This window comes from Vipera ursinii (assembly GCF_947247035.1).
Source record: "Vipera ursinii genome assembly, chromosome: 2".
NCBI lineage: Eukaryota > Metazoa > Chordata > Lepidosauria > Squamata > Viperidae > Vipera > Vipera ursinii.
The window spans coordinates 28,855,240-28,877,496 of record NC_139513.1 but is presented as its reverse complement, the minus strand read 5'-3'; the positions used below and the strand labels follow the sequence as shown (position 1 = coordinate 28,877,496).

General features: G+C 39.0%; 2 protein-coding genes across 7 annotated transcripts in view; one reads left to right on the top strand and one right to left on the bottom strand.

Moving 5' to 3' along the window:
- The first annotated feature begins 6,915 nt into the window (after nucleotides 1–6,915).
- Nucleotides 6,916–17,268, top strand: PDHB (pyruvate dehydrogenase E1 subunit beta). 2 transcript variants are annotated; one of them, XR_014491136.1, is made up of 9 exons: nucleotides 6,916–7,052; nucleotides 12,007–12,114; nucleotides 12,212–12,274; nucleotides 12,429–12,464; nucleotides 12,778–13,063; nucleotides 13,436–13,546; nucleotides 15,560–15,651; nucleotides 15,987–16,231; nucleotides 16,786–16,916. XR_014491136.1 is itself a non-coding variant. In XM_083352040.1 (9 exons), the coding sequence occupies exons 1-9, from the start codon at nucleotides 6,939–6,941 to the stop codon at nucleotides 16,929–16,931; spliced, it is 1,098 nt and encodes a 365-aa protein (XP_083208166.1). In that variant the 5' UTR covers nucleotides 6,916–6,938; the 3' UTR covers nucleotides 16,932–17,268. The 2 variants fall into 2 exon arrangements, 1 of the variants encoding a protein (XP_083208166.1); XM_083352040.1 differs by having other exon boundaries at nucleotides 15,987–16,128; nucleotides 16,786–17,268.
- Nucleotides 17,269–17,876: 608 nt separating this feature from the next.
- Nucleotides 17,877–22,257, bottom strand: part of PXK (PX domain containing serine/threonine kinase like) — a 58,676-nt gene continuing 54,295 nt past the window's right edge. For 3 of the 5 annotated variants that reach the window (XM_083352650.1, XM_083352651.1, XM_083352655.1), the window contains one exon: nucleotides 17,877–19,072. In XM_083352650.1, the coding sequence (XP_083208776.1) occupies nucleotides 18,861–19,072 (212 nt within the window). In that variant the 3' untranslated portion in view covers nucleotides 17,877–18,860. The remainder of the gene's footprint in view (nucleotides 19,073–22,257) is intronic. The other 2 variants (XM_083352654.1, XR_014491212.1) reach the window with 2 other exon arrangements.

The window sequence follows — 22,257 nt, the reverse complement described above, 5'->3', positions numbered from 1 at the left end:
GTGGATTTTTATATTACTATCTATTGTTTTAGCTCGGGCTCCTATTTAATTCTTTTTTTAATTTTTGTACTCTGTATTTTTATATGTGCCCTGTTCACCGCCCTGAGTCCTTCGGGAGAAGGGCGGTATACAAATATAATAAATAAAATAAAATAAAATAATAAATATTAAAGCTTCATGAAATCTGCTATGTAGCAAACGGGTTTTATCTCAGGGTAAATGGCTGCGCAGCCAGATGCGGCCAATTTATTCCAAAGGTATTCCAAACTGTGTGGAAAATCTAGTTTTACGATATATTCCTATCTGCCGACCTCTAGTTCTAATCTACATCATTCACTCTTGCATATGTTGGTCTAGATTTGCACATGGTTGTCTGCAGCGTTGTTTCACGCATAGTGAGGCACAGTTCTATGGGGCTCAGCTTACCTCTTCTATGGCCTGCGCTGCAGGATCGTTGAGGGCTACTGAAGAATGCGATCTGCAGATGATACCACTCTAATGACATAAAGTGAAGAATTAAAGAGCCTCTTGTTACGGGTGAAGAGGGAGAGTGCAAAAGTTGGGTTGAAACTTAACATTAAGAAAACCAAGATCATGGCATCCAACCCTCTCAATTCCTGGCAAATAGATGGGGAAGAAATGGAGGTAGTGACAGATTTTATTTTCCTGGGCTCCAAGATCACCACAGATGGGGACTGCAGCCAAGAAATTAAAAGATGCTCCTGGGAAAGAAAGCCATGGCAAATGTAGACAGTACACTGAAAAGCAGAGACATCACCCTGCCAACAAAAGTGCATATAGTCAAGGCTATGGTCTTCCCAGCTACAATGTACGGCTGTGAAAGTTGGATCGTAAGAAAGGCTGAGCGCCAAAGAATTGAGGCCTTTGAACTGTGGTGCTGGAGAGTCCCTTGGACTGCAAGGCGATCAAACTGATCAGTCCTAGAGGAGATCAACCCTGACTGCTCTTTAGAAGGCCAGATCCTGAAGTTGAAACTCAAATACTTTGGCCACCTAATGAGAAGGAAGGACTCACTGGAGAAGAGCCTAATGCTGGGAAAGGTTGAGGGCAAGAGAAGAATGGGACGACAGAGAATGAGGTGGCTGGATGGAGTCACTGAAGCAGTAGGCGTGAGCTTAAATGGACTCCAGAAGATGGTAGAGGACAGGAAGGCCTGGAGGAACGTTGTCCATGGGGTCGCGATGGGTCGGACACAACTTTGCAGCTAACAACAACAACAACAAAATTCTCTACATTAATGATGCCATCTATTACACCGTGGGGATCCCTTCTTAGGGTAACTCTTTGGAGCATTGTGTACTGTGGAAATGTCTATTCCAACCTTTAGAGGGAGCTTTTTTTTAACACTGGAAGGAAAATAAATAAGAATTGTTGGGTGGTTGTTGTTGTTGTTTTTTGGAAAAAAATGAGAAGATACTGCAAGTAATTTTTTTCATCCCCAGTAAATTTCTCAGAATTTCATAGCCCTATGAGGTAGGTTGAACTGAGAGTTGAGTAGTCGGCAGAAAAATGGCCCTTTCAGGTTTGTATATCTCTCACCTATACCCAACACTTTTCAATACCACGTGTTATATCATAATTTGTTTATAACTGATTTATTTATGACACTTTATAGTCCACCAGCCACAATCTTAAACATAGCCTCTCTCATGGTTAGAACCTACAAGAGGTGGAAACCAAACACAAGAACCTGAAAGTCATAAGAACCTTAGTTTCTCTTTCCCTGGATGAATTTTATATTGGATACTTCAGAGCCATGTAATACAGAAGGGCTATCAGGAGTAGGCAACCTTGTCTCTTTTATGACTCGTTGACTTCAACTCCCAGAATTCCTGAGCCAGCTGGCTCAAGAATTCTGGGAGTTGAAGTCCACGAGTCATAAAAGAGACAAGGTTGCCTACCCCTGGCTAGCTGATGGCCTTGAATTCTTAGGAGGGCAGATGGTAGCCCTGCCAGGTAATCACTGACTTACAACTGGGACACAAATTTCCATTGCCAAGCAAGGTGATTGTTAAATTAGTCATGCCCGATTATACTTGGATTTCAGTAAGGCATTTGATAAAGTAGATCACAACCTACTACTTGATAAGATAGAAAAATGTGGGTTAGATAGCATCATCACCAGATGGATTCGTAGCTGGCTGACAGGCCATACTCAGCGTGTGGTCCTCAATGGAACTGCATCTACATGGAAGGAAGTGTGTAGTGGGGTGGCCCAGGGCTCTGTTCTGGGCCCAGTGCTCTTCAACATCTTCATCAATGATTTGGATGATGGGATAGATGGGGAACTCATCAAATTTGCAGACGACACCAAGCTGGCAGGAATAGCCAATACTCCAGAAGATAGGCTTAAAATACAGGAGCATCTGGACAGACTCGAATACTGGGCGCTATCTAACAAAATTAAATTCAATGGTGAAAAAGTAAGGTTCTGCACTTAGGCAGGAAAAATCAAATGCACAGGTATAGTATAGGTGGTACCTTGCTCAATAGTAGTAACTGTGAGAGGGATCTCGGAGTCCTAGTAGACAATCACTTCAATATGAGCCAGCAGTGTGCTGCAGCTGCCAAAAAAGCCAACATGGTGCTAGGCTGCATTAACAGAGGGATAGAATCAAGATCACATGAAGTACTAATACCACTTTACAATGCCTTGGTAAAGCCACACCTGGAATACTGCATCCAGTTTTGGTCACCACGATGTAAAAAAGATGTTGAGACTCTAGAAAGGGTAAAGAGAAGGGCAACAAAGATGATTGGGGGACTGGAGGCTAAAACATATAGGGAACAGTTGCTGGAATTGGGTATGTGTAGTTTAACGAAGAGAAGGGTGAGGGGTGACATGAAAGCAGTGTTCCAATATCTCAGGGGCTGCCACAAAGAAGAGGGAGTCAAGCTATTCTCCAAAGCACCTGAAAGCAGGAGAAGAAGCAATGGATGGAAACTAGTCAAGGAGAGAAGCAACCTAGAACTAAGGAGAAACTTCCTGACAGAACAATTAACCAGTGGAACAAACTGCCTCCAGAAGTGGTGAATGTTCCAACACTGGAAGTTTTTAAGAGGAAACTGGACAGCCATTTGCCTGAAATGGTATAGGGTTTCCTGCCTGAGCAGGGGGTTGGACTAGATGTCCTCCAAGGTCCCTTACAACTACTTCTTTTTCTTCTTCTTCTTCTTCTTCTTCTTCTTCTTCTTCTTCTTCTTCTTCTTCTTCTTCTTCTTATTATTATTATTATTATTATTATTATTATTATTATTATTATTATTATTATTATTATTATTATTAGACTTTTTGCCCCCAAGTTAATTACTGCAGTTAAGTGAATTATGCAGTTGTTAAACAAATCTGGCTTCCCCCACTGACTTTGCTTGTTGAAAGCCAGCTTGAATGTTGCAAATGGCAATCGATCTCATGATGCTGCAAGCATCATAAATACATGCTGGTTGCCAAGTGCCAGAATTTTGATCATGTGACTGTGGGGAATGCTATGATGATTGTAAATACAAGGATCAATTGTAAGTCACTTTTTTCAGCACCATTGTAACTTCAGTCACTAAACAAATGACTGTAAGTTGCAGACTATCTGTAATTGTTGCAAAAATATCTTTCCACAGGGAATAATTTTGCCCCCATAATTCAGAAACAAAGAAAGTAATAAGCCAACCAATCAACCAACCTAGTGTGATACGCTAGTCTAGATGGTTGGGAATTAACTGACCTATCTGCATTGTTCCATCCAAATGTTAGGTACCATATGTCACATTCCACATTTTCACGAATCCCTAAATGAATAGAAGCTATCACAACCTCTACAAGGAAAAGAGTTAAACGTAACACCTTTTTGCAAATCTGAACACTTACCTAACTATTCATGTGCAGCTGTTAACAGATTCAAAATAAGAAAACAATATGGCAAGTGCAGAAATTTGAATAACCTCTCAATTAGTACTTCCTAACATATCTTCAGCAAAAATAAGAGTTTCCAGATGTTTCGTGCACCCAACCAAAACCCTTTTTATACTTGCTTTTTTTTAGTTTTTCCATTCTTCAGAATTCTTTCAGAATTCTAACAGTTCTCTAATATAATTAGGCCTTCTGGCATGCACTATGATCTTTCTTTTGTGCAAGCATCTTATAAATGAAATAAAGGTGTGTTTCAGATTGTACTCTTGCTGAAATATCCAACATTTTAGTTGGTGGAAATGACAGTATTCTGTTAGCTTGCAAGGAATCCCTAAAATAGAGATACTGGTTTCTAAGGAATAGCAAAAGCACACTTTGGGTAAAACTGGTTTATTTTGGTCAAAATAAAACAAAACTGGCACTATCCTAACTATTTCCAGAAATGTTGCAAGTAGTACTGTTATTACTAAAGCTAATGCGTTCATCAAGATTTTGCTATCTAATTTAAAAAAGTGGTATGTGAAAATTCTGATTGACTAAACTTACAATGGGCAGCAGATGTCAATATCAATGGACACGTTTTGTAAGAATCTTAAGAAGAACAGAGGATGAAAATTATGAATTAAGAAATGAAAAATGAAAGGGAGGAAATGCAGGTCTGTGAAAGTAAAATATTGCAATAAATTATGAATGCAAGTACAATATTGAGGGGTTGGGTTGTGCAGGGAAATGAAGTAGATTTAATTGTGAGTGAAAGGGCTAAAACAAGTGAGAAAAATTAAATTGCTATAATCTAGATTCTTGTGACTGCATATGAAAGTGGAAAATCATAATAGATTATTATGCTCCAATAAATAATAACAGAAGAACTTGAAATGAGTTTTGGGGAAATAATACAATATTTTGAATAAATGTACTATATGGAAAATATGAATGAAAATGATGATTGATGAACATTTGATTAGGAAAAAAGTATATTCTGACTTATGTGTTTTAAAAATAAGTCTCTTAATATGTATGCATAAAAAGGAATGAATCTAAAAGCAGGATTGACTATTTTTGATGAAAAACTAATAAAAATACAATGAAATAGGAGATTCTGGGCATGGAAATAGGAGTTTTGGGGTAGTATAAAAATAGATCTTGGCAGTGCTTTTTTTGTAAAAGAAAAAGGTGCCGGAACTCACACATGTCATACAACCTGCCTTGCCTACCCTACAAGGTTCCATCCAAAAAAGGTGCCGGAACTCCATTCTGGACGTTCTATGACAAAAAAGCCCTGGATCTTTGCAATAAATCAACATGGAATAAAAACTAAAAAAACACAAGAGTGAAAACACAGTGAATGCAAAAAGTATGTGAAAAACAACAACAGGGATTCTCAAATTTTGTGGTGCCATTACCCCTTAGATACTAAAAATGTGTGATTTCCCACAAGCTCTTCTTTGGCATTAATGAATATACCACCAATCAGTTTTGCTTTGAATGGTCTCCTTAGATTTATCGTATTATTAGATTTGAAATGACTTTGGGTGGCTTACAAATACAGTGTTTAGCCTTCCAGCATAATTAATGCAACATTGCTGTAAGTATACAGGCTGCTTAGAACAGAGTGAATAATTATGTTGCTGAGTGTTGCAGAACTGTCTGGAGTTATGCTAATAACAATGATAAAAAGCATACTTGATACAATGATAACATAAAAGATGCTGGGGATTAGAAAAAAACTTATGAGAGACTAATTATTTCAAAAATCAAAGACAGAAAGACACTGTTTATGTGTAAAGAAAAAGAAAGCTGCAAAAAAATGATTTATGTTGGTTGAAAAGAGCCACAGAACATGCATGCAGAATTAGATGCTGTAAATGTTACAGAAACGTGCTTTGCATATGGAGTGGCTGTGGGATTTCTTTTAACATGTGCAAAAAATTGTAGCTATAGCTGACAATTGGAAGAAAACTATTTTCGCTCCCATATACAAAAAAAAAAAAAGCCAGCAAGAATGAGCACACAGAGAAATTAATTTGTTCCATTGCCTGGGAAGATATTTGGCTGAAATCTGATTGAAGGAATGTAGATCATTTATTCTTAGTGAATACTACAAGACCAAGGTACTAGTGTTTAACCAATTCAGTTGGAACTGAAAGACAGCTTTTGTACCAATTGGGCTGCCTTTATCCTGCATATAATGCATTTTCATAAACTTGTAACTGAACTTGCAACAAAGAATGAGCTTCATTTCCAAAGTATGATTAGCAAGCATATTCCATCCATTCTACTTCTTCCAGATGAGTTCTGATGTGAAGGCTCAATAATCTTAGATGGACTTCCATTCTAAAGCTTTATTCTTAGTCCTACACACGTATCCCTATGGCCTTATTTATTATTTGGGAGTGAGCAAAGGTATGCAAATCTTCCTTAAATAACTGTTTACATTTAAAGAAGCTTTTTCAATCCCCGTCTCCGACCCCGCCTCTTCTTTATTAACTGTGAAGCTTTTTCTGTTTAAAATACACTCAAATACATAAACGCTGCTCTAGAATTGGGTCATAGAGGGATTTTTAAACAGAGTAGGGGCTCCGAATTGGCAATATGAGCTGATTCCATTAGGGAAAAAGGTGTTAAGGTTTTTTTCCATTATCTGGCTCAAAATTTGGGCTCTTTTCTGTGATGCTCAACAGAGACAGGTTTAATAATAACATAGATTCTCATTCTCATTCTCTTTCTCTCTCTCTCTCTCTCTCTCTCTCTCTCATCCAGCCAACTTTCTACGACCACCTCGAATTACAGCTGGAAAATAATCTCTGATGTTGGAATCCTAGCGTTCTCAACTGAGGGCGGAAGTGGGGCAAAAAGTACCAGCGAGCAGCTACCGGGGCAGTTCTCGTTATTTCAACCTCGCGAGAATCTTTCTCTTACCCGGTTACTGGGCAACTGTGGAACCCGAAAGCAGGATGGGCGGACGGCGCAAGGATTACGTTCAGCCGCGCGCCGAGTGGAGGGCAGGTTCAAGATGGCGGCGGGTCCCCTCCGAGGCCTTGTTCGGTGTGTGCTGAGGCTAGAAGCCGGCTGGTTGTCGGCACCTCCAAAGCGAGGCTTCCGGTCGTCTGGGTCTGCTGCTGCTCAGGTACAAGAGCTCGAGCGAACCTTAAGGAAAGGTTAAAACGCCTTCAAAATCCACGCAAGCGAAGGTCAATTTCTCCCCAAGTCTAAGGACAGGCTTTGAATCAGCTGAAAAGATGTTTGGATGGAGGTGATCTAAGTGTGGGCATTGTTTAGTTGGCCTGTAGGGAGAGCAGGTGCGAATAAAACCATTCGCTGTGTTTAATTTTTCACACAAGGTTAGCTTTCTGTATTTTTCCAATTTAAATCTGGCACCTAATAACACCTATTTATTTGTTGTGTTGCACCATTGTATATGTCCTAGAGAAGAGAGGTCATTTTCCCGTAATTTCTTCAAAAATGTTCAGTATAGGTGGTTCTTGTTTAACAACCATTTGTTTAGCGACTGCTAGAACCTCTGAGGAGCATTGATTGTACATACTGGTACTTGCATTGTGGCTGTTGCTTGTTATCTGGCTCAAGTTGGAACAGCAGCATTCCTTGTCACTAAACAGTTTTTGTGGCTGGCTTCCTACCAGCAGTGAGGGAGCTGGCAGGAAGTTGCAAATAGAGACCATGTGACATAGGATTCACATAACAATAGCAATTGGGACTAAAATTTCCACTGCTAAGTGGTTTGGTTCTGTGATGTACTTTGCAACTGTGTTGCTTAGTGACAGAAATTCTGGTCCCAATTGCCATCATTTACCAAGGACTACCTGTACAACAAATCTAATCATCCAGTTTAGAAAGGTTATATGGTAGTTAAAATAGTAACAGTTTTAAGTGAGTGTAATACCAAAGAGGAAAAAAGTTGTTTAGGTAGGGGATGCTAGTGACTTTGTAGATGTGTTTTGAGGTTGTGAAAGCAAGGGTACTTTTGTATGCAGACAATCATGTTAATGGCCAACAACCTGAATAACTTGCAGCAAAGGTTAGATTGTATGATACTACAAGGAAAGCGGACATGGCAGTTAACATGAATAAGAGGTATGTAGTTGTGCTTGACTGGAAAAAATAAATGGAGTAAATGATTATAAACAAATAGAGAGAAATTAAGGCAATTTATGCATCTTGTTATAATACTCATTGAAGAAATGGGTTGGTGACATTGCAAGATGTGCAAAGGCAGGTAAAGATGCCCTAATAATTGACAAAGGTTTATGGGAGGTGTTTGAGTTTTAGCAGACCAAAGATGTGACCATGAACTTCCTATTCTCTAAACATTTATCAATACCTTCAGAAAGGATCTAGTTATGTGGCTAGTGCCTCTAGGTCAGTGATGGCAAACCTTTTAGAGACCGAGTGCCCAAACTGCAACTCCAAACCCACTTATTTATTGCAAAGTGCCAACGTGGCAATTTAACCTGAATACTGAGGTTTTAGTTTAGAAAAAACAACTCATACATTAACATTTTTTGTCTTAAAAGAAAAACACAATAACAAAACTTTCAATGATACAAACAACTTTTTATTGAAAGGTAAAAGTTTGCATTTGGCATGCTTTTGAACAATTAATGTGATTTTTGCTGTTGTATGCATGCTGATAATTTGTCTAACCTTGGCTCGTACTTTGTAAGTTTGAGAGCAACCCATGCAGCCCTCAGGTCATTTGTTAGTCTATTTCTGGTGTCAGATTTGATATAATTCAAAGCTGAAAACAGCTGCTCACAAGCATAAGATGATCCAAACAAAGTAAGGAAAACAATTCCAAATGCTTTCATTTACTTAAAATTATTTGGCAGAGAATTCCACACTTTAAGGATTTCATTTTCAAAACTAACTCTGCTGTTCTTTGTCATCCTTGCTTTTGCAGGATTGCTCTCAGTAAGAGAGGAAGGAGCTTGAGAAATGTCTTTTTCCTGCAAAAACTTAGCCAAAGAGCAAGGTGCGCATGCCCACAGAGAGGGCTCTGAGTGCCCCCTCCAGCATGCATGCCATAGGTTCGCCACCACTGCAGAAGGAGTTATCTTGATCAAAATGAAGGAAATAATGGTATTGTCATTGGTCCCTGAGATTTCGATCAGCTAGTATTCAATTGGAAATATTTTCTGCCTTAATAAAGGAGAATATTTGTAGCTCAGTTTTGAAATAAGGGGTCCTTGGTGTTTTCAGAGCTTGCTTGTTTTCTTGCAGACATTTCATTACCCAAATTAGGTAACATCATCAGTGCTAGTAAGGAGTGCCATTTGCTGTCAGTTTATTCTAGTGCATGGGTGTCAGATTTGATAGTGTCATGTGACATATCGTGACATTTTTTGCCTTTGTGGAGCCGGGGTGGGCTTGGCCTGCTTATGATGCATCTGGCCCGTGGCTGCCAGTTTGACACTCCTGTTCTAGTGTCTTGCCTTTCAGTGTTGGTGGGGGTGGTCTTCTAGATTTTTTGATTGGGCTGTTTGCTCTTGGCTTCTTTGGTAGTTTCTTGATTGGGGTATTGTTTACTTGGTTGTTGGTCTTATGTTTTGGTCTTGGAGTTTATGCTGATCTGAGTGTTGACTGCTGGTGGAGAGGTGCTTGGGACTTTTTGTTCCTTTTAATGTCTGTGTGTCTACCAGTACTGATGGCTGACTTGTCAGAGTGCCAGGCTTCTAGAAATTTCCTGGCATTTTTGGACTTGGTTTAGTCTGGAATGGTCACATTTTCTCAGCTGAAACTATGGTTAAATTTATATGTTGTGAATTTAAAGAATTTTTATCATGTCTTCTGACTGTTAGTTGGTGTTTGTGGATATTATCTGTCTGTTTATCCTACATAGTGGTTGTTGCGCTCCTTACATTGTATGTTGTAGATGACTCCTGATTTTTCTTTTGGGGTTGTTGGGTCTTTTGGTCTGCTTAGGATGTTTTGAAGGGCTTTAGTTTATTAAAGAAAGAAGACAACACAAACAATGCAACCAAAGAATCTCTTAAGACCACCTTTATTAGCACTGATGATGTTACCTAGTTTGGGTAATGAAATGTCTGCAAGAAAAAAGCAAGCTCAGAGAGCACCAAGGACCCCTCATATTTTCTGTAACATGGTGCTTTAGTGAGTGGTAGCTATGCAGTTGTAAATGTGCTTAGAATGAACCTGTTATTTATATCCATTTAGTCTATCTTTAAGCCTAGAGGTTACATGGAAATAACTTTCATTAAAAACATAATGATACTTCTGGATTTTTCAGATTTTTGACACCATTGATTATTTGTGTAGCATTTCAGCAGTTGTAAATTAAAGGCATGGTGTTAACTGCAGTCCTATTTATAGGACCACCACCAGACAGTAACATGGGAAAAAATCCTAGTTTAATCCCAGTATAATGTGTATTCTGAGATTGTGATTAAAAAGATAAATACAGTTTTTAAGCTTGGCATATTGTATAGTTTTAGTGCTTATAGTAGTGAAAACCTTTACACACTTGACACCCAGTTGCTGGCTTGCCATTTTGCTGTTGTGATAAGCATTGTAAAAGGTGCATTGCGTAGGTTAGAAGTGAATTGTATTGCAAAGTTTTTATATTTGTTTTGCAGAGGTTCTTTGAGCCTTAAACATTATTTAAGGGTTCCTCCTGAGTAAAAAGCTTGAGGAACATTGTTCTAGACCCGTGGTGGCGAATCTATGGCACGCGTGCCACAGGTGGCACGCAGAGCCCTCTCTGGGCACGTGCGCCATCACCCCAGTCCTAGGCCTTCAACTGGGTTTTATAAAACCTTTTCGCTTTAGGCCACCGCTGCTGTGTGCAAAAAAAAGGTTCAATCAATCAATTTCAACTTCTTGCGGGGGGGGGGGGAAAGATCTCGCAAAGTTGGAATTGATTGATTGAACTTTTTAGTCCCACCCAGTCTGCCGTTAACAATGCAGCCATGCCCACCCAATGGGCCATGCCCACCCAATGGGCCACAGCCCACCCAATGGGGCCCACCCATCTAATTGGCCACACCCATCCAATGGGCCACACCCACCTGGCACCTGACAATACATAAGTGGGTTTTGGGTTGCAGTTTGGGCACTCGGTCTCTAAAAGGTTTGCCATCACTGTTCTAGACTAACTGTGTCTTGAGTGCTCTTACTATTCAGAGAATACGTGCTATTAATGCCCAGGAGAAAATTATTCATGATTGTGCTGGCTCAAAATATGATTTGCTTAGTCTTAATTTAGCACAATTTTTGAATCCAGATGTTATGATTTGTAAACCATTGTTTCTACCTAAGTTCAGTGTGTAAACCCAGAGAGCTGTGATTTATTGAATCAATAATAGTAATCAGGACTTAACATGAAAATGCACAAAGAATGTTAACATTCATTAAAAATACAAATACTCCTCACTTAATGATTGTTCAAGGTTATGATCAACCTCTTCAAAACTATAACCTGGTTCCAGAGTTCTGATTGCTACACACCTCTTTCCACCTGTGGACATGTGGTCATATTTTGGGTGCTTGGCAACTGGCTTGCGTATACAACCATTTGCAGCATCCTGTGGTCATGGGACTGGTTTTCTGCAATTTTTGCTAGTTTCTGGTGTTTACTTCCAGTTTCTGGCAAAAGCGCCCATTGAGTAAAATGAGCTCGCTGTACAACTGCCGCAGAAATTGTTATAAATTATGACTTACAACCATAATTTCAGGCTCAAGTAAATTGAGGACTAACTGTAGTACTGAGTAATTCAGAAAGTTCCATAATGGTCACATAATCTTTTCCCCTTGTAAGTGCCTGTGTAGGAAAATTGTATTTCTTGACTATGAGCACCATTCAGACATTTTCCCCTGTACAAAAGTAAGACAGATACCCTTCACCTGTTCAGTAAATGCTTCTCCAGGGTAGAAGATCACCTATCCTTCCTAATCCATGTCAGATTGGCATAAAATACTTGCTTTCAACTATCGAAATTCTAATCCAAATACCAGTAAAAATATTGCAGTCTTCCTTCCTCTCTCAGGACAGTAACTGTTAGAAGTAGCAGTTTGTGGATGTTGACTTAGATATCTTATCATTACAGGTCACTGTCCGTGATGCTTTAAACCAGGCCTTAGATGAGGAGATAGAGAGGGATGAGAAAGTTTTCTTGCTCGGAGAGGAAGTCGCGCAGTATGATGGTGCATACAAGGTAAGATAATCTACCAGGGCACTGCAGTATAATTAGTGTGTTATTTAAAAAGGATATTATTTTAGCAGCAATTTGACTTCCTTTTTCAAATCCACAGATTAGCAGAGGACTTTGGAAGAAATATGGGGATAAGAGGGTAATAGATACTCCTATATCAGAGGTATGAACCCAGAAGGTATTTCTAATCTTTTTATTTTAGTATTTGTCTTTAAATAAATTTGCTTGCAAGTAAATTCCTTGGTAGCTGTAAATCTTACTTCATACAGTAATGGTGTGTTTATAAAATCTCTAATTTGTTTGTTTTCCTTCTTTAGATGGGATTTACTGGAATTGCTGTTGGTGCTGCCATGGTATGTAACTCCCATATGTTATAAAGAAAAGTATTTTAAGTATTTTAGTTTTTGTTTACACACACACACACACACACACACACACACACACACACACACACACAAACATGCACGCTTGATTCATTAAACAAACTGATGATTTCTAAACAAAGAGGTTTTTTTTAAAAAAAAAACAGGTATGATGTATTCAGAGGCCTGGCAGCTCTAAGTAGACATAGGGAATGAATAGAGGAATATATAGAAGAGGGATTAAGCAGCAGTAGACTGTCTGAGTTTGTCTCTTAATATTAATCCATATGGTTTGTTTTACCAGGCTGGTTTGCGACCTGTTTGTGAATTCATGACCTTCAATTTCTCCATGCAAGCTATTGATCAGATAATAAACTCGGCTGCTAAAACCTACTATATGTCTTCTGGGTTGGTACCTGTGCCTATTGTCTTCAGGGGTCCAAATGGTGCTTCAGCAGGTGTAGCAGCCCAGCATTCACAGTGTTTTGCAGCCTGGTATGGGCACTGCCCTGGATTGAAAGTAGTTAGCCCCTGGAGTGCAGAGGATGCAAGAGGTCTCCTTAAGGCATCCATCAGGGATGATAACCCAGGTAAACAAATCCAAAAAATTGCTATGTAATATGAGTGCACTGCCTTCTTCTATTTTATCTGCATCAAACAGTTTTTTTGCACTTATGAAAATTAAACTTGTGACAGCAATTCTGGTTGAATATTCCAGATTTCAGTAGGAAATTGGAATATGTAGTAGGCCAAGGAGTAACTGATTTAAGCAAATGGTTCTTGGCATTTATGTTTCATGAGATATTTCTCTGTACTTTAGGTTTCACTCCAAGATATCAAGCTGGTACTGTGCAGACCTCTATTGTGATGTGTCTTAAGAGTCTTTCACTATAAAAGTAATCTCTGACGAGCACAAAAAATTGACCGTGATCAAAATTCACTTCTTTTTTTATTCTTCATAGTTGTCATGTTGGAAAATGAGTTAATGTATGGTGTGTCCTTTGAGTTGTCTGAGGAAGTACTTTCAAAAGATTTCATCGTTCCTATAGGAAAGGCCAAGATAGAAAGGCAAGGTAAGCAAGCACGCCATTTGCATTTAGCCTTCCCAAGTTCTCTGGGTGCTCTAGAGCAGAGCAACTCAACCTTTCCGCCTTGGCGGCCCAGAAGGAAAAGGAGGAGCAGGGAAATGTGTACCCCTGCGGGGCCGCGAACGGGTGGGTTCACGGCGGTGCTAGCGCAGATATGCAAGCGGGCCACATGGCCCCATGGCGCACGTGCTGGTACCCATGCATATGTGCAAGTGATTTAAAGTTCAATTTGCTCTATTCTGCAAGTATTATTTTTTTAAAAAAGAGATTCTGATATGGTTTTTAAGATCAGCCAGGTTGGCTTCCTTGCATCATCAAACTCATAATCAAAATTTATTGAATTTATATGCTGCCTGGTTCCCAAAGCAAAAAGAAAATAGATGGCAGAGTTGCTAAACTCGAACAGAAACAGAGAAGAAGAAAAAAAAGGGGGGGCTTGAAAGGTCCGGGCGAAGAATAGAACAAATTGAATTTGCAAGCTTCCAGAATTCATCCTACCCCTAATGGTTACCCATTATTTCAAGTCTTAAAACATACATTATTCCTTGTAGAAGTATCTTTACAAACTCAATGAGAATGGAAACAATCCAAAACCTTAGGCATTTCTTGATTTTGATTTTTGAGAGGTTGTTTTTGAGTGTGCCTGATTAATCCCTCCGCTGGCTAGATTTGTCTGGCGCGTACATTTCTCTATTGTAAGTACGCTCCCCAATGGCCCATCATCTGTTTTTTTAATTTGGCGATAGAAGTATGCACAAACATTCATTGATCTTTTTAAAATTGATTTTCCCCTTCTCATTTCTAGATGGGTCTAAAATATTACTCATTTGCTGTGTTAGGAATGCTTCAGCTCCTGTGTGTCATGGTTCTGATAAATGAGACAATTCAAACAAAATGCAAGCACTGTTTATCTAAAAAGTCTTAATAATGAAACGAAACATCGGCACTCATGGAGGGATGCCAGAATCTGAAATCTCCGCCCCCCTTGCACAATATATTAAATACAATTCTCCACCTGTCTTATTTTTGTCATTAGTCACATTCTCCAATTAATTTAGAGAATTAGTTTCTCTTCCTTTAGACAACCTGCCAAGTTCTTATCTTCTTAAAACATCCGGGTAGCTTTCCTCACCCCCAAGCGAAGTAATTAAAGTAACAGGCTGTCTCTTATATTGTCAGTGCAAAAAAATATCAATGTTTGCAGCATTGACACTATGTTTGACAGTACTGGTAGTCCTCGGGTTATGACCATTCAATGAACAACCGTTCAGGTTATAGTGGTGCTGAGCAAGGGGGACTCGGGAACAGTTCTCAAAGTGTAGCTATTGCAGCACCCCTGCAGTCGTGCAATCGTCATTTGCAACCTTTACTGCCAGCTTCTCATAAGCAAAGTCAGTGGGGAAACCAGCAGGTTGTTCTTGCTCCTGCTGCTTTTTTTAACCTAGCTATATGCTGTAGCATCAGTTGTGGGATTCAAATAGGTGAACAACCGGTTCCCTGTGTGGATGCCGCTTCCGGAAGTCCATTCTGGGCCTGGGCAACAAAAAAATAGCTACCGGTTCTGTCGAACTGGTGCAAACTGACTGAATCCCACCACTGTGTAGCATCCACCCAAAGTGCCTGGCTACCTGCCCGTAGCTTACAACCACCACCCCATTGCCTGGATTCCCTCTTCTTCCTCTTATCGTAGTCATGTGAAGTCCTCAGTGGCTCAAAGTTCCCTGGTTATGATGGCAACCAGGATTGCCATTGCTCAGCCATCCCAGTCCCGATTGCTCTAATTACAACACTCATACTGTTCCTAAAGTGTTTGGATAATATTAGGTATATTTCTTAGCAGTGAACATTATACATTTTTGAGGTAATAGGTTCAACTTCAGTTCAAGGGTTTAAAAGTTGACATGATGGTGACTATTGGAAAATCCTTTTTAAAGAATTTGAATTTAGAACAGGTCTCTGCCAAACTTACAACTCTCAATCATCTATTTTGTGTTTCAGGAACCCATATAACCTTAGCGTCTCACTCAAGACCTGTAAGCCACTGTCTAGAAGCAGCTGCTGTCCTTGCCAAAGATGGAGTGGAATGTGAGGTACAAAGTATTTTGTTGAGATACAATTCATGAAAGAGATATCTTCAAAACTTGTTGCCTACCTTTCAAATGTGTTAAGAGTTCTGCTGGTTCCTTGGCTACGCCTACTAGACAAGGTGGAGACTTGGACGGAGGACAGTTATCTACCATTGTTGAATGATTTCCAAGATTTTCCAAAATCAACAGAAAAATGGAATCTTCAGTGGTACACAAGCGCGGAACACTGCCTTTCTGTGAATTTGCTCTATTTACTGAGAAAAAGTTACGATCTCCATTTATTTTCCACACTCCAACAAAACTGACAACTGGTCCAATTTCTCTAACCTTTCTCATAGGTTATAAACCTTCGTAGTATTCGGCCATTGGATATTGAAACCGTTGAAACTAGCATCATGAAGACCAATAATCTTGTAACAGTAGAAGGTGGCTGGCCCCAGTTTGGGGTGGGAGCTGAAATCTGTGCCAGAATTATGGAAGGTATTTGAAGAGTCATACGGCGGTGGTTCTTAACATCAGAATGCTGGTACTCTCTTCTTTGAAGCTTCCAATGAAAGTTCAGTTGCCCTCATCCTTCATTAGAGTGAGTTTCCCTTTAGACTGCAAAGGCCATCCCATCTGCAAGAGCAGTCTTTTGGTGAAGGTCAAGTATATGCAGCCATATACTAAAAAGAGCCAGTTAGATCTAGTGGTTAAGCACCAGGCAAGAACCCAGGTGACCGAGTTCCAGTCCTGCCTTAGGTTGAAAGCACGCAGGTGATTTTGGGCCACTGACCAGGAGACTGAGTTCTAGTCCCACTTAGGTATGAGAGCCAGCTGAGCGCCATTGGACCAGTCACTCACTCAGCCCAACTCACCTCCCCAGGTGGTGGTTGTGGGGAAAATAGGGAGAGGAAGGACTATTAGGTATGTTTGCTGCCTTGAGTTATTTATAAAAATAAAGCTTCAGGGATAAAATAAAATATAAATGGATAATAAAAACCTTCAAACTTACAAAAGCCCTATTTGACATATCTTCAAGCAGATTCTTGGTTCTCTAATCTTTCACAAGCAGTTTTTAGACATACCAGGCAGCAGGCTGAAAATATCCAATTTAAGGTTGAGAAATAAATTTCAAATCTATTCTTCTGATTTCAGGTCCTGCTTTCAACCATTTGGATGCACCTGTGGTTCGTGTCACAGGTGCCGATGTGCCGATGCCTTATGCAAAGATCTTAGAGGAAAACTGCGTACCTCAAGTAAAGGACATAATATTTGCTGTGAAAAAGACGCTCAATATCTAGATCTTGTGTGCAAATTCTGTTCGAGAATTTATCTTTTAACTATTATTTATGAAGCATACTGCAAGCCACTGTATTCAGAACTGCACCTTATATTGCACGTGGATTGGGATAAGGCATTACAAAAGGAATAGAAAGCATGTTTGTTACAGACCGTGTTGTCTCGCTTTCTCTCAAGAAGCCAACGCAAAGGGAGATGAATTATTAAAGAACTTTCATTATATGGTAAAATGTCTTGTTATAGACTACAAGATCAGGTTTGCTCTCACGAGCAGCCTATCTTATCAAGAGTCAGCTTGTGCTTCTTTTGTAACTTATGTAGCTTGTAATAAAGGTATTAACTAAATTGTGTTGGTGTTGTATTTCTTCCTTTCTCCCTTTATTTCACAGCTCAATCATGCCCTCTGCTATTCTTTCCTCTAAGGCTAAGTTACTGATGGTGAACCTTTTGGGCTGGGTATGTCAAAAATGTAGAAATTGCCTAACTTGACTTTGTTGACATGTCTTATGCACACCTCCCCGAACAAAAGAGAAACGATTCCCCCCACCCCCAAGCTAGGCCACACTGGACAGTGGCACTCAGTGGGCCTCTTTTTGAAGCAGTTTTGGAGAATGCTCTTCCACAGCTATGCAGCTGCCAAAAACCACACAAAAGCATACCCCATTCTCATGCAATTTTCAGAGGCTGCACAAAAGAACACCCTGTTCCTGTTTGACCTCTGCAGCTTTCCAAAATCGCATGAGAATGAGATGTGGCTTGGTTGGTGTTGGTGAATGCTGGCATGCCACCCAAAAGGCATGTCACCTTTGACACACGTGATAAGTTTAGCATCACTGCTCTAAGCTGAAGACTGTTTTAGATGCATCAGCTATAACCAAGATCTTTCCTCATCTCAGCTTAATGATATAGGGCACGGGTGTCAAACTCGCGTCACGTGATGTGTCGCAACGTTATCATGACAATTTTTGCATTACCAGAGCTGTGGTGGGTGCTACCTCATATGATGCAGCCAGCCCACGACCGGCTGTTTGACACCCCTGATACAGGGTTACTATACTCAGCAACTGGACTTTCAGATTTTCAAGGCACTTAATGTTTTACCATGTTTAGCAGTACAGTACTACTGAAAGATTAAGCAGATTTATTTTCTTCCAAGACCAATGAAATTCTATTCACATTTTAATAAAAATATGAGTATATTTCAGACTACATGAACTCTTCTACACAATGACATTATCTGCATAGGAACAAATACTTGACACATACTTGACTTTAAAAATGGATTACTAATCCTTAAAGTGCAATTTAAGATTTTCAACAAATCAGAGAAATGATGTTTTCCCACTAAAACATTAAACTTAAGGTAGGTTTTTTTAAACACCCAGCCCAATAATAAATCATACATTGAGGTTAAATTTGAATTAATGGAAACCCTGCAAATGTAAATAGCTTGATACCCAATTTAACCCCAAGTCTAATCGCGTTATAATTTTTCTAAATTGAGTTGTACTGGGAGCTGTACTTTTAGACTTTGAATAATCCATGGATTACCTGCATCTTGCAGGGCAAAAAAAAATTCCTAGCACTGCCATACTTCTAAGCATAGCTGAGCTAACTTGGCATGTAGTACAGCTAACATCGATGGGCCAGGATTTATAGTTCAGTCTTTTTGGAAAGCAAGGCTCAGAATATAAATGGCCACTCTATCAGAAGAAATAATATCTGTCCCAAGAAGATTCCACGAAATAAATCTCTAAATAGGACCTTTTCACCCTTCAAGGACTCTGATATAAGTTATTCAATTATATTATTTTTAGGGGGGAAAAGATTGAAATGACTCTAAACAAAGAGTGGCTAGATCAAATTATTACAGGAAAACTGGTTCGGAAAACAGAAACAGAAAATATACCAAATTTGATTTGTAAACAATTTCAGCTGATTTTGGGAGCACTGCAGTCACAGGTATCTGTTTTTTTCAACGCTGCTTTCTGGAAATTCTGAATGGAACTGAGTAAGGCGCTTCTGCTTGTGCTGTTGACAGGCTGCAGCTCAGGGTGGGTTGGCACATCCAAATTAGGAGGAGGAGGAGGAGGAGGAGGAGGAGGACCAGGAGCTGCTGGTGGCGACGGAATTGTTGAGGCACCTGTCAGAAAGAAAGACGAGTTATATAAAGTGTTGAACTTGAAGGAAATGCTGCTGGCAAATGATGGGCAACAGAAGCATGATCTGGAGAAGTTCCAACACACAAAAGAAAAGAGGTAGAAAATCATACAACGTAAAAGCAAAGAAGGTTTAAAAACAAGGAGTAATGGCATACTGCAGAAGAGTGCAGGTATTTAAAAAAAACAACATTCTGTACAATTACTAAGGACTGACGACCCTTAATATGGTGAAAGTTTTGTGAACTCTTTAGAACTATCCGTAACCATGCAGTAGTGTAATCTAGTATAATCTGCAATGTTGTCAAAAGCTTCACCTGAGCCCTATTAAGAGATAAAAGATTCTGGTTAAGCAATAATACCCAAAACTCTGTCCAGTCTTTGGTAACTGGCGGCATCTCCTTTAGCAGCAAATAGCTTCAGCTATTCTATTGTAGATTTATTTATTTAGGATAGGTGACCTGTTGCCGTGGCCCACATTTTTTAAAATCTTCAGCTCACAGTTATTCTGACATTCTCCTGAAAAATTTGCTGCCACAATTCCTTATTCGCTCACTACTTGCATGACCTGACTGATCATATGTAGGTTACAGTACTGTTTGATTATAGATCTCTATAAAATGTTCATAAACTTTCATCACTGAAGGAGAAATTTCACACCTGATCCCATTCTTAGACAGAAAAGCTAAGCTATAAGGTGGATGAATAACAGATATCAAGTTTTAGGGTGCATCCTCTACTTTAAAACCATTTGACAATAACTTACAGTTCAAGTTCAGAATAAGCTAAACTTGTTCAGTTTCCAATTGTAAGTAGATATTTGTTTAAGGCTAAGTATCTCAACTACTATTAACTGCATTTATAACTTATCTGATTAATAAAAGCAGATCTTCCTGTATTAAAATTGGCAATCTTTTTCTCTATAAACCTATGGAAGTCAGTTCTTGCAATCATTAAATTAAAAAATTAAATTAAATTAAATTATCACCCATCTCACTATCAAGTGACTTTGACGGCTTACAGTATCATAAAACCATGTTGTAAGGAAAAATATGAACATTATATATGGTTTACATCTGATTCAGGGCAGTGTTTCTCAACCTCAGCAATACAATTCTTTTAAGAATTCTTCAGTCTGAAGAAACACTGACTGATAGGATTCATGAAGAAAAAGGATTTATTCCAAAATATTTTTTATAGAAAACTGTTTCCCATGTATAACATGTTCAAATCTATGAATATTTGTCTCAGTTTGGGAATATGGGCCTAGGTAGGTAATTTTCAGAATGAACTTTAAAGAGCAGTTCCATTGCTCAGGAAAGAAATTACTTTATAATACCAGAGCTTTAGGACTTTTCATGAATTAAATATTAATTGAATTATCTTCATGAGAAAATAAAAATATTTTTATTTTGTCATGTACAGTAAGTCTGTATTATTTATTAAAAGAAATCTGGTGGGGGGGAGGAATCTTTTGTCAATTACATTCACCTGAGAATATAAAAATAATCCAGGGTAGACAGATCACCCAGTTAAGTAAAGGAGTTTCCTATAGATCCAGTCTTTCCCAGAGCAGCTCTTTCTAAGGCATTATAATGGAAGGGTCAAATGTTTAAGACATCAGGCTAGAAACCAAGAGACTGTGAGTTCTACTCCCGCCTTTGGCATGGTAACTTGGGGCAATCTTTTTCTCTCAGCCCTACCCACAAGGTTGTTGTAAGGAAAATCAGAGGAGTCATGAGTATTAGGCACGTCTGCCGCCTTGAGTTATTTATAAAAATAATAAAAGCAAGATAAAATATCTTTAAAAAATTTTCCTTGAACAGCCTCTCAGTATAGAGACTAAATCCTGGCAAGAGACTTTGAAGCAGGCCTGTTAAATCAGCACTGTTTTTAGGTGCTCATCACCCCAACTGCAGTAACTCTTTTGTTATATGAGCCAAATATGATCAACCTGTTGAGAATGGTGAGTGACCCTGTCTTTTTAAAAAGATGTCTTTGAAGTGCACCTTCTGCTAAATAAGCTTTATAAACGTGAAGCTCTTACTGATAATTATTAGTGTGTGCATTTTGTGTTGTTAAGACAAGCTAAACAGGAATTAATGCCCATGTAAAATGCTGCAATCAAAGTCGACTGAGTGTATAAGGTGCTCAGGATAGAAATTAAAAAAAATTAAATTGGAACTCAGTGCCAAGTTTACGGATCACCAATGACAGTGCAATGGATGGTAGTTTTCCCATCACTTTGCAGTTATATGATGAAGTTATTGGGGCATCTATTTAACTATGGTCTTACACCAACGTTTCCTTTACTGACTTTGATTTTATTCCAAGGACCGTTTTTCTAGCCCAAAACCTGAGTGGTCTTTTTCAAGTGAAAAACGGAAATAGTTGAGAGATCCCAAGCTATTAAAATTAGTGACATTTTGTTGTTATGCTTTCCATTAGCAAATTTCACTGGTAAACTGTGCATGGAATGCCCATCAGAAACAAAGGTTGCCATGGCTTCACCAGCACTGAACAGCACATCCTTACTCACACGTGACGTTTTTTATAAAAGTAAAATGTTCCTCTATGTCACCAAACCCAATGAGTACTCATGAACCCAAAAAAACAAGCTACCAAAACCGTATCAACCCAGAAACCATGTTTGATGTTTAGCTCCTTTAAATCTATGCTCTTCTCTCCTTAACAAAAGAGTACATCTCTTTGCTTTCAAGATGTAAATTGCCTTCATGTGGAAACCCAGCCCTACAGCAAAAATATTCCCCCAAGTATTTTACGTAACTCCTGCCATACCAGAAAACAGAATGTTTACTTGAACAGGATAGCTGGAAGTACCTGAATGTTCTCTCATTACATAATGCTCATGCAAGTAAATGAATTGCTCAGGCTTCTCATCTGCTATTCCTAGATGCCATTTCATCTAAAATATTTTTTCTAGACAAAGAGAGAATGTACCTAAAGAACATTTGAAATTATTTATTTGCCCAGTTATTTCATAAAGATTTACAAAATTTCAGTAATTCGGCTGAGATCTATAAAAAAAAGCATTTAAAACTGCAAATTAATATTTGCTCCATAACTGGTAAGGCAGTTCCAATATCCATATATCCCCAAGTTAATTTTGTATTCTTGCAAGAAGCAATTTACTTAGCTGACAGGAGCT

Bases quoted from the DNA above. Each gene is read 5' to 3' on its own strand.
- PDHB (XM_083352040.1), top strand. From the start codon at position 6,939: ATGGCGGCGGGTCCCCTCCGAGGCCTTGTTCGGTGTGTGCTGAGGCTA. The intron at 12,275-12,428 runs GTATGAACCCAG...TTCCTTCTTTAG, and splicing joins TAGATACTCCTATATCAGAG to ATGGGATTTACTGGAATTGC. The intron at 12,465-12,777 runs GTATGTAACTCC...TTGTTTTACCAG, and splicing joins TTGCTGTTGGTGCTGCCATG to GCTGGTTTGCGACCTGTTTG.